This window comes from Staurois parvus, unplaced genomic scaffold, assembly GCF_062004578.1.
Source record: "Staurois parvus isolate SC_StPar_1 unplaced genomic scaffold, SC_StPar_1.0 ptg001131l, whole genome shotgun sequence".
Classification (NCBI taxonomy): domain Eukaryota; kingdom Metazoa; phylum Chordata; class Amphibia; order Anura; family Ranidae; genus Staurois; species Staurois parvus.
In genome coordinates this window covers 747,007-763,613 of record NW_028318927.1, presented here as the reverse complement: position 1 = coordinate 763,613, position 16,607 = coordinate 747,007, and the positions used below count along the sequence as shown (strand labels likewise).

The window sequence follows — 16,607 nt, the reverse complement described above, 5'->3', positions numbered from 1 at the left end:
CATATGATTGGTCCATACATGGCCATCCCAGTAGAGCATAGGTGCAGATCTAGACTTGTTCCCTGTCTTGACCACATCCAAATTAAGAGTATGATTAAGTTGACCAATAGAATTTTATTAGAACACTTTTTTTTTAATTTTCATAATTTCGTTTTCTTATAGCTAATGGGTCAGATCTTTTGTTTGAATTTTTTTTAACTGAATGTGTGGGGTATTTTTTTTGGAAAAATCATACAAATTGTAGTACTGTATAATGTTTGGGATTTAACTTGAGTGGCTGGTCTGGACAAAATTCTGATTGCTTTCAAACGCATTAATTGACTCAACAATGGGGGGGGGGGGGGGGGGAGAGAAGAGTGTAGTGTTCTGATGAATTTTTTCAGAATTTCCACAATTCCTAACCATGTATGGCCAGCTTAAGACCACACATGGCATCTGAGGACAGCTTGAAAATTGTCCAACACTTCATGCGAATCTTATGCTGATTTGGAATAATGGCTGTTTAGTGGGCAGTGTGCAGGTAATCTTGGGTATTTGTAGGATGGAAAGAATAGTTTTGCTTTATGGATTGCCTTGTCGAAGCCATAGAATTAGGTTTTTGCAGACGGTCAACTTTCCCCAAACAGGCTTGACCAGGGAAAAAGCATAGTTGCAAATATTCCTTGATCTGGCCAGTATGAACATGCTTTCTGTAGACTTCCTAGGGCAGGGTTCCATGGAATTCCAGGGTTCCTCCAAACCTTATTGGGGGTTCCATGAGCAAGCTCTCCTAGGGGTGAGAGTCCCAGTCCCACTGCCAGCAGCCCCGGCACTCTACAAAGCATTACTCACATGCAGAGCTGTATGCGTTCAGGGACATGTGCCTGGAATGTAGGTATTCTGCGCCCTTGAACGCATGCAACTCTAAATGTGGGTATTGCTTGATACAGGGTCTGCATATTTTTAGAATGTCAAAATTTTACTAGGGGCAGTGGGACTGAACACTGCACTTGTACCTCCTGGGCACCTGAATGTTGGGATTGGATGAGTATGTGATTGCCCTGTGTACATGTAGGTCAAAACTGCTTATCTGCACCAAGCATCTGAGGGTACCCTGCAGATGTTAAAGGTTTCCACCAGATGCTTGTGCCAAAGCTTTATCTACTGGACTTGATGTACTCTAATATCTGGATATTATCCACTCATGTTGGTTCTATAGACAGCTCTGGGTTCAGTTCCTAGTCATGTGTTTATGTGCAGACACTGTATCACCTGTCCATCATGAAACTCAAACAGGACTTGTTGCCTGAAACCATCCAGCAGATCTAAGTAAAAATAAACCTTTCTCTTGCTCCTTGTAACAGGTGTGGTGAAGGTGACAATTTTCTCTCCGGCAAGTCTTGCTTCTCTTCAGCCCCTTTGTTCATCTGGGTATATAAACAAGAGTCTCCACAGTATCTGAAGAAAACTTGAACCTACGACTGTGGGTCTCTTCAGGCCTTTAACCCAGCTAGACGAAAGGGGCTTGATCCCCAGATTATATAGTCTTAAACCTTCCATACCCCTGAGAAGATGTTCTGGCTACAGTTTGTAATATTCCTACTTCCTGCCATAGTGACTTCAGCTCCATTCAACAGTAAAGCTGGGCCAAAGTTGATCCGAAGGGACACGCGCCATGGAAGGTCTTGCTCTGTTTCCCGTGCTAGGTTTCATACTAGCTCCCCACTTGCTCTCCTAAATTCCCCTTTTGCCAAGAGAGATCATTCAATTCCTGAGAGGACCTTGTTCCAAGGAATGCCAGGTATGGTGTCCAGGGGCCACAAGGATGAAGAAGCCTTAAGGAGAAAAATATGGGAGGCTAAGATCAGGAAAGAGAAGACCAGGTCCCATCCAGAGCAGGTGATGCCACTTGGACAGGATGAAATGAATAGGTCGAGGTGTGATGCTCTGCCTTTTGTCCAGGTAAGACATTTGTCTGTGGGGGTTATGTTTTGTTAAAAATGGGTGATTAGTCTGTTTTTGTTTGGTCACAAACCTTTTCTGAAGGTTGCAGAGTACCCTGGGATTTCTTCTCTGCTGCGAGAGCTGTCTCAGTAACTTCTCCATGTGCATGCTGGTTCTGGGGCAGCGGTAGTATTTCTTTCCATGATTAATCTATTTGGTGTGCCAGAACTTTTCCTGCAGTTCAGGTGGTTGGGTGAGTTGACAGTTGTTGCATTAGTCTCACTAGTCTGCTTTAAAGTTTCCTGAGCAAGACTTGTGGTGGGCTGCTTTTCGTTCTGCAAGTGGTTTCACACTTACCTAGTTAGTGTTCTTCACCTGGAACTTGTATACAAATAGTAATATCTGACTTTAAAAGTCCCCCCCCCCCCCCCCCTCCAAATTATACTTGCCCAAGTGGATGAAGCAGCAGTCCAATGCTGCATCTGTCCCCCACCGGCTAGAAGTGTGAACTCTGCAATCGCAAGATAACTGAGCTCACCACCACTCTTCTCAGTAGTTCAGACAGTTGGCATGTTCAGAAAGGAATTGGTGATGGCAGCCTTATGTGCCTCCCCTGAGATGTTCCCTTTTCAAACATCACAACTACAATATATCTGATGCTAGATTCCAATAACTTTTTGGAACTTTTTCACATTAAAATTTACAAAATTGTAAAAAAAATTAATTTACTTGCAGTTTGCCTTTTGACCTCCCTAAAGGCATTCGACTTCTCCAGGAAGAGTAAATTCTGTGCCACAGACCATTCCCCCTGCCACATCATAGCCCTCTGCTCTTCTTGGAGAGTCTATGTACTGTCTCTGCTGACCCAGCTCCTCTGCCCCTCCCTACATATCCTTCTATATAGCTGTGGGATGAGCAAAGGGGATGAGTCACTTGTGTGACAGCTTGGAGTTGGCTGTGGCTGATCACATCCAAGATGGTGGTGCCCAACAGCAGTTTCAGGTCTTTTGGATGTCTCTAAGGCAGAATTTGACAGGTAAATATGCAAAATAAGTTGACTGGACAAGTAAGTCTTCATGGTGATAAAAGAAATGCTTCCTTTTGGGTTCCACTTAAATGTTAAGTTCATGTTTTGCGGGAAAACTTTTTTTTTTTTTTTTTTTTTTTTTTTCCTTAAGCCTGCAGAGCATAGCACCTGCAATCAACAGATCATGGGTACAATGTCAGGCTCCTGCAGACACTCAGAATAGATGTCTGCCCATACCTTGTATGGGCGGGCAGTTACTTGAGCAGAAAGAATCAATGGACTAGGAGTGTTCACCAGCGCCCTCAGTTCATTGATCTACAAGCCATCTGCTGCAATGGCTGATGGTACTTGTAGGCTATTCATTCACAGGAAACTGAATGAATGAGGCAGCCATGTGGGCAGATCCCTGCATGGCTGCCCTGTTTTTAAATTGTCTCAGCAGGTGCTGAAAGAAGATCCCATGCCTGCTGTCACAGGAGGTAATCGGGATGCAGATGCTGGTACATGTTACACCCTAAACAGGTGGTGCATTTGCAATGTTCTAAAGGTGAACTTATCCTTTAAGACCGCTCCACCCAAATCTGATTACTAACTTGGTATAGTATGGCCCTAGTCATGCATTTTGCACCCCCCTTACTACATGACCCTATTTACTGTCCCTCCAGGAACAGGGATGGAGATATCTTGTGTTCTAATGGTTTGATTTTTTTTTTTTCCCAGGATATCTTCAGGGACAACTGTGCTAAACTGCAGGTCCCCAACAAATTCTGCTTCGGTCAGTGCAACTCATTCTATGTCCCCGGCTGGCCAGTCGAAATACTTCAGCTTTGTGCTTCCTGTGCCCCCGTGCGCACCAGACGCATCTCCGTCCCCCTGCAGTGCCATGGGGGCAGGCTTTCCTGGGAGGAGGTGGTCCTTGTTGAAGAATGTAGCTGTGAGACCAGACGTGATGTAGACATTGGCAGTGGTGAAGGCTTCCTGCCTGCAGCCTAAGATGGCAGCCTTGTAGACTGATAAACTGTCTGACACAGGGCCTTTGTGATGGCCTCTGATTAAACAGAATCCTTTACCACAGGAAAAGTGGAACTACTTAACGACCCCAAAAAAGGCGACCATTTTTAGAATGTGTTAGACACCATATTTTTTTTAACTGAATTTTGTACATTGGATTAGACAGAGCCCCCTAATGGAAGGGGGCCAAATTCGCATAAACTCCTGGAACCTAAGACTTTTGCATTTCGCTTTTGGCAATTTGTGGTTTTGCACATTCCCTCCTGCAACTGGAATTCTCAGAACAGATACTGTGCTCTCCTGTGTCCCTTTATGGGTAATGCACTTTCAGAGGCCAGCTCTGTTTTTTGTTGAAGTCTGAAATTTTTATATTTAATTCTTTTTTTTTTTTATTTTGTAGCCTATTTTGTATGTGCAGATGATTCTCTAGCTTGGTGTTGGGTTGTAAATCCATGGTACTGCTGCTTTTACTTTAGAATTTGTTTATATCCGAACCCAGTTCCTTAGTTGGGTAGACATTGGTAACCCTCTGTATTGCTGTTTCTAAATCGGGGGTCCACTTGAGTGTGAACTTGCTTAAAACCAAACTGTTCTCTCCATGCAGGGCAGATTAACAAGTTTGATTTATATGTCCAGCCAATACCATTTTAAGCTTTTGATATAGTAGGGAAGGATTAGTACCCCTGGTTTTTACTGCTATCCAAGGCTCCATTGCAGAGCTTTTTCATTTCCTGTGCTGTTGACTATAGTTGCCACACAGGAAGTGTGGGAAAATCTGCAACAGGGACACAGATATCTGACAGGGGTTCTAGGCTTTCTCAATTCTATAAAAGGCCTTTTTTTCTGTGTTGCTGCTGAAGGGTCCCCCTCACTTCCAGTCTGGTAAAAATGTCAGCAGGACAGAATTTGGGAAGAAATCTTTCTAATGGAGTCCCAGAAAGTGTTAAAAACCTGGCAGGGGTTCTTACCCTTCCCCACTCTATCCAAAACTAAAATGTTTTGCCTGCACATTCAAATTTTTTTTATTCTATCTTCCTTCCCCAGCAGAATGTACTCTTCCTTTTTCAATGTTCCTCTGCACGTTCCCTCAGCTGGCAGAGACTCAATCAGAAAGTGGCGGGCCAGTCACTAAGTACCAGTGCTGTCATATGGGGAACTGTAGTTTGCCCAGGGTGGCCTCTGCTGCTTTTAGAATTTGGAGACCTCAAGCATATGGGTACCTTGGGGGTCATATGTGCTAATCAGATTTCCAAGCCCAGGACCCACAGGTGCTGTGTACAGCTGCATATGCAGAGGTATACATTGGACACTTAACATGCATAGGCATGTACCCCTATATGCAGGCAGCCTGCGTTCCGTGGCACGTGGTTTTGTAAGTACTGGTATATATCCACATATAGCCATTGATTTCTATGGGCAGCTGTTTCCCCTGGTTTGGGAAATGCTCCCCAGTGTCATGTCAATGTGTAAATTTAACTTGTTGCTTTACCCTGCATGTATAAAATTCTAGTTCATATAATGTATAGCTTGGTGCTGAAAAGTAACACCACAGATGGTTGGCTGGCTCCTTGGGTACTATATTTAAAAAAAAAAAAAGTAAGATGAGCACCATCTACTAGAGGCATTATTACAGCCCCCCCAAAGATCCTGTCTGAAATCTTCAATTTGCATAAAGCTAGGCCAGCTCCTACCCATGTAATGGTGCTGGGGCCTGACGGTTGGTCCATAGTGTTGCTTGGGAAGGGTATATACACACATTTTGCCCCATACTCCTGTGGTGCCGAAGTATTGATCATTTCTGATTCAGTTGAGGTTGCAGCAGCTCTGAGTTTGCTTCACATAAGCATTTATTATAGGGTAAGGTTCTACATTGATTATAGGGTAAGGTTCTACATTGAAGGGTAGTGACATTTAAAATTTGGTATCATTTTCAGCCTACCAGGGTGAGGAACTTTTTTTTTTTTTTTTTTTTTCCCTGTTCCCATCCTGAGCAATCTAAGCAGATGGTTGCTGAGGCCATGAGCAGCCCAATGAGAGTTTTTTTGTTTGTTTAAGCCTATGACATTGGATTAAAAGTGAAAGCAGGTTTTTTTAAAGTAGAACATTCTGTGCAGAAGGGACTTAGAACCTCTGCTAGGTTTTTTTATTGCTGTTTGACTTGGGAGATTTCCACTTTTTTTTTTTTTTTTTTTTTTCTTTGGCGACCTGTTTATATGTTTTTGGATTTCCCTTCATTCTCTGTCCTCTTGACAATGGTGACCAGGATTGGAAGTGGGTGAATCTCCCAATCTGGAGCACAGGCAGCAATGCAACCCTAAGTTTGTGTTTTGTAAAACAAAACACTTTAAAAAAAAAAAAAAAAAAAATCGTCATGAGTTCCAAGAATTTACCTTATCAATTTATTTTAATTGTGCTCATCCTAAGTACATATTCATTGTGGGGGGAGGGGTAGGTGGGTGGTGTCACTCTTAACTAGCCTTGCCTTTTTAAGTAGCTAAATGACCAAACATGTCTGATTTTTTTATTGGCAATAAACAGATTTTATTCAGATCACATTTATTAAGGACTCTGTAATTTTTTTCAGTCTGTACTACATATCACAGGCTGGCCATAGATTGTTGTTTGTTTTCCTTTGAACAGGGAAAATCACTCAATTCCCTCATCCCCACTGACTGTGGAGGGGAATCCCTCCTGTTGTGCTAGTCATTTTGATGACCGGGAAACCTCATAACGCAATGATTACTGTTAAAGGGTGTGCACGCCTCGTGCATAACTATTGTAACAAATACATTAGAAACATAATAAATGGATACAAAGGTAATAAACACATGAAGCCAAACTGATCCCACACCACAGGGGTCCTGTGGTACAACTGCCCAGTAAGAGTGGATGATGTGTTTTGGGAGTCTAACTCCCTTTCCCAAAGCTGAGTGCTTTTTTTTTTTTTTTTTTTTTTTTTTTAAATTACAATTACTGCTGGCTGCTCTAGGGGCAGACTGACCATTTGGAAACTCGGGCACTGCCTGGGGTCAGTAGGGGGCTCCATGAGATGCCCCTGGTACACTTGCAAGGACACAGGCCCCATGATCCCCTATTGCCCAGGGACCCCATGAGTTGTCATTCCACCCCTGGCAGTGACCATAAGAAAACGCAACAGGCTGGTTGTAATGAAATCTATAATTTGACTTCAGTACAACCAGCCTGCCCATAGATGGATTGACATTTGGCCAGTTCCTGCTGAACCAGCCAAACTTCAGTCTATAAGATAAGAGGGGGTTCAGCGAGCGCTTAAACAGGTAGCAGCTGGTACACTAAAAACTATAAAACCTTCCAAGATAATCACAAAATATGTAGTGCAGAACTATAGACTAATACCATATATAAATAGGATATAAAATTATCAAACATCTATATAAAATGATCCACAGATATCAAAATAACCAATATTAATTAGCTGAGGTGTATAGACAACAAATAGTGTCCTTGATGGATGTGAGGTGCTCAGTTATGCCAGTCACATCCACTAAATATGTGGTACAGTGCTAATAATAAAAGTCCAAAAGATGACACTGGTGATGAAACCACATCTGAAATGACAGAAGGTGACTAGATATAATCCCAGTGATACATACGATCCAGTGTTGTGCAGGAATAACTGTTAAATTGCACACTCAAAGATGCAATAATGCGTGTTTATGTCGTGTATGACAGAGGTCCCCTCAATCCTGGGTAGGATGTAGCCTGGAATGGATCACTCCTCAGAGGGTAATTGAACTTCTGGGGGTCCCCTTTAAGACCTGACTACGGATGGGATCTGCTGGATACAGCTCTCATCTGGGATGGTCACCGGGGGGGGTTTAAGTGCTCAATGCGGAGCAGAAAAAAGTACCCATGGTGTAGTAATTTGATCAAAAATTAGATAAATTTATTAATTGGGATTAAAAATGAGCACACTTGTAGGTACTGAAGTAAGATCTGTCTGAGCTGCAATTTTACCTACCTTTGCAGTCTTCTATCCAGAGCAGTGCGATTACAGTGAAGTACACACTGCCCCCTAGTAAAACACTCCTTGAACAGTTAACCCTTTGACTCTTCCTGCCCAGTGCCGTTAGTAGTGTCAGTCCTTTTTGCTAATAAAAAGACATGTAACAGAATACATTTTAGCCTAAATTTATAACAATTTGATTTTTTCTTTTTTTTTTTTTACCCGACCTGTTGGCTAAAAGTTAAAAACATAGCACACCCTCATATTGAAATGACGAAACGCATCAGGGCGAGACCATCTGTGATGTTGGCATGCACACCGGGACCACATGGTGCAATCACATGACCACTGCTGCAGGAGTCCATCAGGAAATGTGTGGCGAGACTTGCCTGCCACTGAACTGGCTGTGAGCACATTTGGAGTGCTATACGTACAATGTGCTTATTCATTTGACTTAATGTGACTTCCGTTTTAAGGGGGGAATTTGGTTAATAAATGTGTTACCGGAATTGCACTGTGTGGGGTTTTTTTTAACTTTTGCCCACATATGGAGTTAAAGTATTAAGAGTAAATCTTGATGAGGTTGGAAGGAGAGTGATCAATACTTTATTCCATTGTCTGTGCAACAATCATTCAGCATCAAGGAGATTTATTTATTTTTTTCTTTCCACTGCTGCAGCATGTGCGTGTTCACTTTGATGGTGGTAATCATGGCAGGATCACATTTATTTCTGCTACTTTATACAGCCCAGTTGGGGCAGTTACTGGAACTGATCCCCTTGTATGGCTCCCTCTGCAGGAGCTGAAAGCCAGTGGGTGGGAGAGGAGCCAGCTTTCAGCTGCTGCAAAGAAACATACAGGGGATCGGTTCCAGTGCCAGTCACACTCCCTGCCCACATTTGCTTCACCCAGCTGCCTGGGCCCCCTGATGGCTTGGGCCCTGTACAGGACAGGTGATGCCTCCTTATCCACAGCCCTGATTATTTCACTCACTAGAGTGAAATGTTTGCAGGCATGACATTTATTCTTGTATTTATTTCAGGTACTTGTATAGCGCCATCAATTTACACAGTGCTTTACATATATATTGTACATTCACATCAGTCCCTAACCCTCAAGGGGTGTACAATCTAAGGTCCCTAACTCACATTCATACATACACATACTGGGGACAATTTAGACAGGATCCAATTAACCTACCAGCATGTCTTTGGAGTGTGGGAGGAAACAGGAGTACCCGGAAGAAACCTGCACAGGGAGAATATGCAAACTCCAGGCAGGTGGTGCCGTGGTTGGGATTCAAACCAACGACCCTAGTACTGCCAGGCAGAAGTTCTGACCACTAAGCGACTGTGCTGCCCAGTGATGGATTGAACAATCTTAAAGGAATATCGCAGCAATAGAATGAACTGAATACTATTTACATTTATACACTTTGGAAGTGTTTTATTTCATGTGATATTGGTGTACATATAACTTTTTTTTGTTTGTTTTAACTGAGCGCTGTTTGAGGATGGTTCAGTTACTTATCTGTGTACAAAAATATATATATTTTTTTATAGCACAAAAAAATAAATGCACGGGTGATCAAATACCACCAAAAGGAAGCCAAATTTAATTTGGGTGCAGTGTTGCATGACTGTGCAATAGTCAAAGTAACACATTGCCATAATGCAAAAAAACAAAATTGGCCAGGGAGGGTAAATCATCAGGAGACCAAGTGGTTAATATCTGCACTGGGAACTGGAGCTGTCATCAATGACCCCCCCCCCCTCCTTGTTTACCGTCGGTGTGAACTGGCGCTGTCAGTTGCCAGACTAGTGTTGCATGTGGACCCCCAGGGTTGTGGGGGAGAGGCACTTGTCCCCAACATGGGTTTTCTATTTTGGCCTGTGAGTCTGCTCAAAATCCATACCAGACAAGAAGGGCCTGGTATGAATGGGGGGGGGGGGGCCGGCCAGTGGCGGGAGTTATTTTACAGCTGACATTGTATTACCTTCTGCTGTTAGTGGGGAATTCTGCTGACAGCAATTCAGTCATGGTGGATTGGCCCCTTTCAGACAGGATGGACCCATCAGTGGATCGGCCTGCTCTCTCCCCATCTGTCTGTTTTTTGGCGCATCGGATGGTGGCAGCAGACACTTGTCCTTTGACACCCACTGGTCCATAGTGTATGGATGGTCAAGTCGGGTCTGCCTGAAACACTGACCGGTGGACCCAATCGGACAGTTGGTGTGAAAGGGGCCTTAAGTATGTGGTGACCTATCGGCGCCCGCTCCATGACAACCACCTAGTATCAAATCCATTCAGATGCTTTAAACATCCAAATGAAACTAATTTTTGTTTGTTTTATTTTGATTGGATTTGTTACTGTTGTAATTTTGGATACATTCAACTCTCCAAATGAGTTTTGTCCTAATGTTTTTTTGGGGAACAAAACTAACCCCATGTATCTGATCCCAGGATTATGCAGGGACCATCAGATGGACAATCAGCTGCAGCTCCAGGTATTTGGAGGAACATGGGTTGAGTGGCTAATCCATGGGGGCAAGTCCAGAACTAGTATGAATGCTGAGGACCTATAGCAAGTCCATGATAGCCAAAACCATATTTAGAAAGGCACGGATTTCCTTAGTTGGCTCATAATAGAGTCCCACTCCATAGTCCGTGTCATACACACCTCAACTGTTCAAAAAAAAAAAAAAAAAAAAATTATGAAAAACACTTTTTTTTAATCAGAGTATCAAGTTAATTTAAACTCCTGGGATATTGATCTGGTCAGTTAAGTAGCAGAGGGGGTTGTTAATCAGTTTCAGCTGCTTTTGGTGTTCATGAAATTAGTGCACTAGGTACCTCCTTTGTGCAAGGAGGAACAGGATGACCACTGTCAGAGCCCTACAAAATGACCTCCAGCAGGTCACTGGTGTGAATGTCTGACCAATCAGAAACAGACTTCATGAGGGTGGCTTGAGGGCCCGACTTCCTCTAGTGGCCCCTGTGCTTATTGCCTGGCACCATAGAGCTTGATTGGCATTTGCCATTGAACACCAGAATTGGCAGGTCCCCCACTGGCACCCTGTGCTTTTCACAGATGAGAGCAGGTTCACCCTGAGCACATGTGACAGACATGAAAGGGTCTGGAGAAGCCGTAGAGAACGTGATGCTGCCTGTAACATCGTTCAGCATGACCATTTTGGTGGTGGGTCAGTGATGGTCTGGGGGAGGCATATCCATGGAGTGACGCACAGACCTCTACAGGCTAGACAATGGCACCCTGACTGCCATTAGGTATTGGGATGAAATCCTTGGACCCATTGTCAGACCCTACGCTGGTGCAGTGGGTCCTGGGTTCCTCCTGGTGCATTACAATGCCTGGCCTCATGTGGCGAGAGTATGCAGGCAGTTCCTGGAGGATGAAGGAATTGATACCATTGAATGGCCCCCACGCCTGCCTGACCTAAATCCAATGGAGCACCTCTGGGATGACATGTTTCGGTCCATCCGCCGCCTCCAGGTTGCACCTCAGATTGTCCAGGAGCTCAGTGATCGCCCTGGTCCAGATCTGGGAGGAAATCCCCCAGGACACCATCCGTCATCTCATTAGGAGCCTCCCCCGATGTTGTCAGGCATGCATACAAGCACGTGGGGGGCATACAAACTACTGAGGACTATTCTGAGTTGCTGCAATGACATTTCTGCAAAATGGACTAGCCTGCTGCATCCTTTTTTTCACTTTGATTTTCGGGATGTCTTTGAATTCAGTCCGCTGTAGGTTGATAATTTTCATTTCCATCAAACGATGGGCCATCCTTACATTCCTAACACATTACCCCGTCCATGTCAGTATAGAGGTCCAGCAGGAGATTTTTTTCCCCATTGAGATCTGATGTATTCCTTTCATTTTTTTGAGCAATGTATATAATTTTATTATTAGCACTCAAATGCTTCTACGAAGTACAAAGAACTAAAAGCATTTCATCAAATGATACCTGCTGGGGGGAATGGGCCAATCTGAACTTTAGCAGTGATCACATGACCAATTGCCTAGGATTATGCAGGCCATAGACGGTTTGTTTATTGGCCAACTTTTCAGCTGAAAAACAAAACATCGGTCGCTCTGTTGCCACCAATGATTGCAAAAATCGGCTGTTTTTCACAAATTTTACAGCATGACCGATAAAAGAAATGAGGAACCACGAAAATCAGCCGATGACATTGCCCCGCTAACGGTGTGAAAATCGGCCAATTATTCTTTCGGATGAAAAATCATCCGATAAACGAACCGTCTGTGGCCTGCATTTGTCTAGGCAATGTGAGCAGCACTGCAGAAGTGCTCGTTTTCCAGTATTTCAGCCTTTCTCTAACTCTTTGGCCTCATTCACATGGGCATACCTATTGTGCAAAAGGTTGTCTTTGTCTGGCGGGGTGCACAAGTGCATGCTTCTATGTGCAGGCCGTCCCATCCATGCCTATCTTAATGCAGCCGCTGGTCCTATTTTGACAGTCATGAAGGTGCCTGTCCCAGAACGGACACTGTGTGGGCAAGGACAGCTTCTTGCATGGGTGTACAAATCTGTACATCCGTGTGAATGACACCTTTATCATGCAAGACTAAGGCTCAGTTGCAGGGGCAGACTGACAACTCATGGGGCCCCCGGGCAATAGGGGATTATGGGGCCCCTGTGTCCTTGCCCAAACTCAAAAAAAGCCTATGATAAAGGTACCAGGGGCATCTCATGGGGCCCCCTAGTGACCCCGGGCCCTCGGGCAGTGCCAGAGTTTCCAAATGGTCAGTCCGCCCCTGCTCAGTTGCTCTGCCTTCACCCTCTGAAGAGTGATCCATAGATCACTTTTCAGGGAGCAATTGGCATTAAGTGAGGAGTTATGTTACCTCCTCGCTGCCTTTTTTGAATTCTAAAACCCCAAGCCACATTGCATGTGGTTGCAGCGTGGCCCCATCTAGTTGAATGGGTCATGTTTGGTCGCAGTACTGCCTGCCGAGCACGACCGCAAGGATAATTTTTCATATAAACCCCTATCCACTACCTTTGTACTTTAAGGGGGAGAAGCTTGGTGGGGGGGGGGTGGTAAAAACACAGCTTGTGTATGTTTTACTGCTCTCCCTGACTGCTAGTGTAAATGAGGCCTTAGCGTTTGAATATAGGTCTGCTTTAACATACAAACTACATTATATAAACCCGTATTGTCTTTCGATTCCTTCTTGATTTTCTTGTTTAGGGCTTTGTATAAATATTCTGACGGCTGATTTTTTTTTTTTTTTTTTTTCCTTGAAACACTTTTTTTGAGATATTAAAAATCTTTACCTGTGTTTACCACAGGGTGGCGCCAGGGCACCACAAAAGTCTTTGCTGACCTCACCCCAGCCTTGCTTGTCCCATTAGGAATGACAGACTTCCTAGCTGCAGGCTCACTGTAATGCTTGGAAACTGGAAGCAGCTCTGTGTGTGTTTTGTATGCGTGTTAGTGAAGGGGTTCCCATGTGTGTTGGTGGGTTAGCACACATAATTACAGTCTTTTGGGGGTTTTTGTCTTCATTTTAACAAAAAAAAAAAGAAAGTTTTCACATTTCCATTGTTTGGATGCCTTGCAACACTGTTTTCTGCATTATTTGTAAATTACTACCAGCTTAAAAACAAATTACAGGTGTGCCTCAGTTATTGTTATTTTTGGTTTACGAATGAAAATTCATTGAAAATAATGCCTCGGTTTACAAATTTTTTTCACAATACGAAGTGTATGTCGGTGCCGATTTTTAAATGCAATTGCCGGATTTTTCTTTTTCACTGTAGCTCACAGAATTGGCTGTCACTTTCCCCGGAGCTAAAGGATACTTTGTTTCTTTTATCGCGGGAAACAAACTAAAAGGAAACATTGTTTTATCTCAGGAAACAAACTAAAAAGAAACATTGTTTTATCTCAGGAAACAAACTAAAAGGAAACATTTGTTTCTTTTATCTCGAGGAAAAAACTAAAAGGAAACTTTGTTGCTTTTACCTTGGGAAACAAACTAAAAGGAAACATTTTTTGTTTCTTTTATCTCAGGGAAAAAAAACTAAAAGGAAACATTTTTCTTTTTATCTTGGGAAATAAACTAAACGGAAAAAAAGACAGTAATTACATTTAAAAACAGGCACTGACCTATAGTGACAGTGACTTTTTAAAAAATGTTTTTTCTCTGACCTCCGGAATGGATTAATTGGTTTTCAATGCATTCCTATGGGAAAACGCGTTTAGGTTTACGCATTTTACGTTATACGAAGTGTCCAGGAGAACACATTAAATTTGTAAACCGAGGTACACAGTGTACTGACCACTGTGATCAATCACAGCAGATCACATGTCAATTGTATACAGTGGATGGCTTCCTGTCATGCCATCCATTGTATACAATTATGATGTTAGCTGTGACTGGTCAAGGCAGTCACATGATACAGACCGGGCCAATCACAGCCCATCTGTATCATGTGATCAGCTTTGCCCAATCACAGCTAATCACAACAAAAGACTGAATGAATCCGTTTCATTCAGTAATAATGATTGCAAATATAAATTAAATACATTGGTATTAGCAATTAAAAAAAAAAATCCTGATCAGTTGCTCAGAGTAGTTCTACGGTAACACTGTATTGCTTTGGTCAGAGTATGCTGAAAAATAAAATAGTGAAAAAAATGTAATAAAAAAAACAAAATAGAAACATTTGAAAAAAAATATACAAATTTAATTATTATTTTCACTAAAGAAATGTAACAGAATACATTTTGATCTAAATTTATGAAGAAATGTTATTTATTTGTGAAATTTTATAACAGAAATGAAGAAAAATGCGTTTTTTTTTTTTTCAAAAGTTTCAGGTGGTTTTTGTTTTATTTAGCAAAAAATAAAAAACTTGGTGGTTATTAAATACCATCAAAAGAGAATTCTATTTGTGTGAATAAAAATGTTATATGGGTACAGTGTTGCATGACCGCACAATTGTCATTCTAAGTGCGACAGCGCTGAAAGCTGGCCTGGGCAGTAAGGGGGTATTAGTGCCCGGTAGGCAAGTGGTTAAAGGAACAAGAGCCAGATGCCCTGCTCAGGGTTACCTCCAGCTTGCTGGGTGAAGAGGAGAATTTCCTCCACTAGGGTCTGAGGTGGTACATCAAGGAGACGTTTGCTAGCTCTCCAACAGAGACTGTGTTGCAAAAAGCAAGCTTGTGAATCGTTCTAGGAAGTTTGTCCTCAGACATCGGCTCCCTTGCACATCCTATACACCTCAACCCTATCCCAGTTCAAATCCCTTTAACCACCTCCCGTCCGGCCGCTGTATATAAACGGCCCGACGGAGGCAGTGCAGGGTCGGGTGGCCGTTTATAAACTGCCTCCCTGCACCCTGCTTGTGTGCGCTCCGCGAGCCGGTGCCGGCTGTGTCCTCCGGACACAGTGAGACAACGATCGTCAGACTGGACCTCTGTGTGAGGTCCCAAACATGTGATCACTGATTGGCCAATCAGTGATCACATGCAGAGTAGTAAGCAAGATGTCACTTGTGACATCATTGCTTACTACGTGTGAAATCTGTGAATCATCACTGAGGTCACATGGTACAAGGCTATTCACAACAGCCTTGTACCATGTGACAAGGTGTGACCAATCACAGCTCACTCAGTGGTTCTCAATGGCTGCAAGAATGCAGCCAGAGAGGAGGAGAAATTATTGCTTTTACAGCCCTTATGGGTGTAAAAGCAATCAGTGTGTAAAAAAAAAAAAAAAAAAAAAAATGCTAAAAAATTAATATGGGTACAGTGTTGCATGACCGTGCAATTGTCATTCAAAGTGTGATAGCGCTGAAAGGTGAAAATTGGCCTGGGCAGGAAGGGGGGGGGGGGGGGGGGGGGGAAAGTGTCTGGACATGAAATGGTTAATAAACCTTAAAAAGAAAGCTCAAGGACTGATCTCTGACTCTGGATGCATGTTGTCTGAAAATGCATGTTGCCTGGCTGTGCAGGACTATAGAGCGACTGAAATCAACAGCAACCCCCCAGGGGGTTAGTGCTACACATAATTGTGTCATCTCCGGACCAGCATCTCAGTTCAGCACTTTGATGGCAATGCTAGATGCCTGAAGAAAGATGGTGCTGTCCTTATGGAGAGAAAGCAGATGAAGACCTTCTCAGGAGAATATTGTGATCTTCATGACAGATAATAAATACCTGAAAGCGTTCCACTTGATAAAAAAAATATATATGATGCTTGGTCAACTTTCATTTTTGGGAGGATGCTCAGAAAATCTGTGCTGCCATGGCAACCTATTTATTCAGGTACTAGCACCATCAATTTACGCAGCACTCTACTGTATATTGTACATTCACATCAGTCCCTGACCCTCCAGGGGTGTACAATCTAACTCACATTCATACATACACATACTAGAGACAATTTACCTACCAGCATGTCTTTGGAGTGTTGGAGGAAACTGGAGTACCCAGAGGAAACCCACACAGGTACAGGGAGAACATGCAAACTCCAGGCAGGTGGTGCCATGGTTGGGATTCAAACCAACAACCCTAGTACTGCCAGGTGGAAACGCTATCCATTTAGCCAGTGTGCTGCCCTTAGTCTATTATTTGTAATTTATTACATGTAGTATTGTATGTTCT

At 43.1% G+C, this 16,607-nt stretch overlaps 1 protein-coding gene across 1 annotated transcript; it reads left to right on the top strand.

Moving 5' to 3' along the window:
• The first annotated feature begins 1,349 nt into the window (after positions 1 to 1,349).
• On the top strand, positions 1,350 to 5,853 carry LOC149439390 (DAN domain family member 5-like). The gene is made up of 2 exons (XM_089659090.1): positions 1,350 to 1,941; positions 3,671 to 5,853. Exons 1-2 carry the CDS (start codon positions 1,552 to 1,554, stop codon positions 3,941 to 3,943), a joined length of 663 nt encoding a protein of 220 aa, XP_089515216.1. The 5' UTR covers positions 1,350 to 1,551; the 3' UTR covers positions 3,944 to 5,853.
• Positions 5,854 to 16,607: the final 10,754 nt, after the last annotated feature.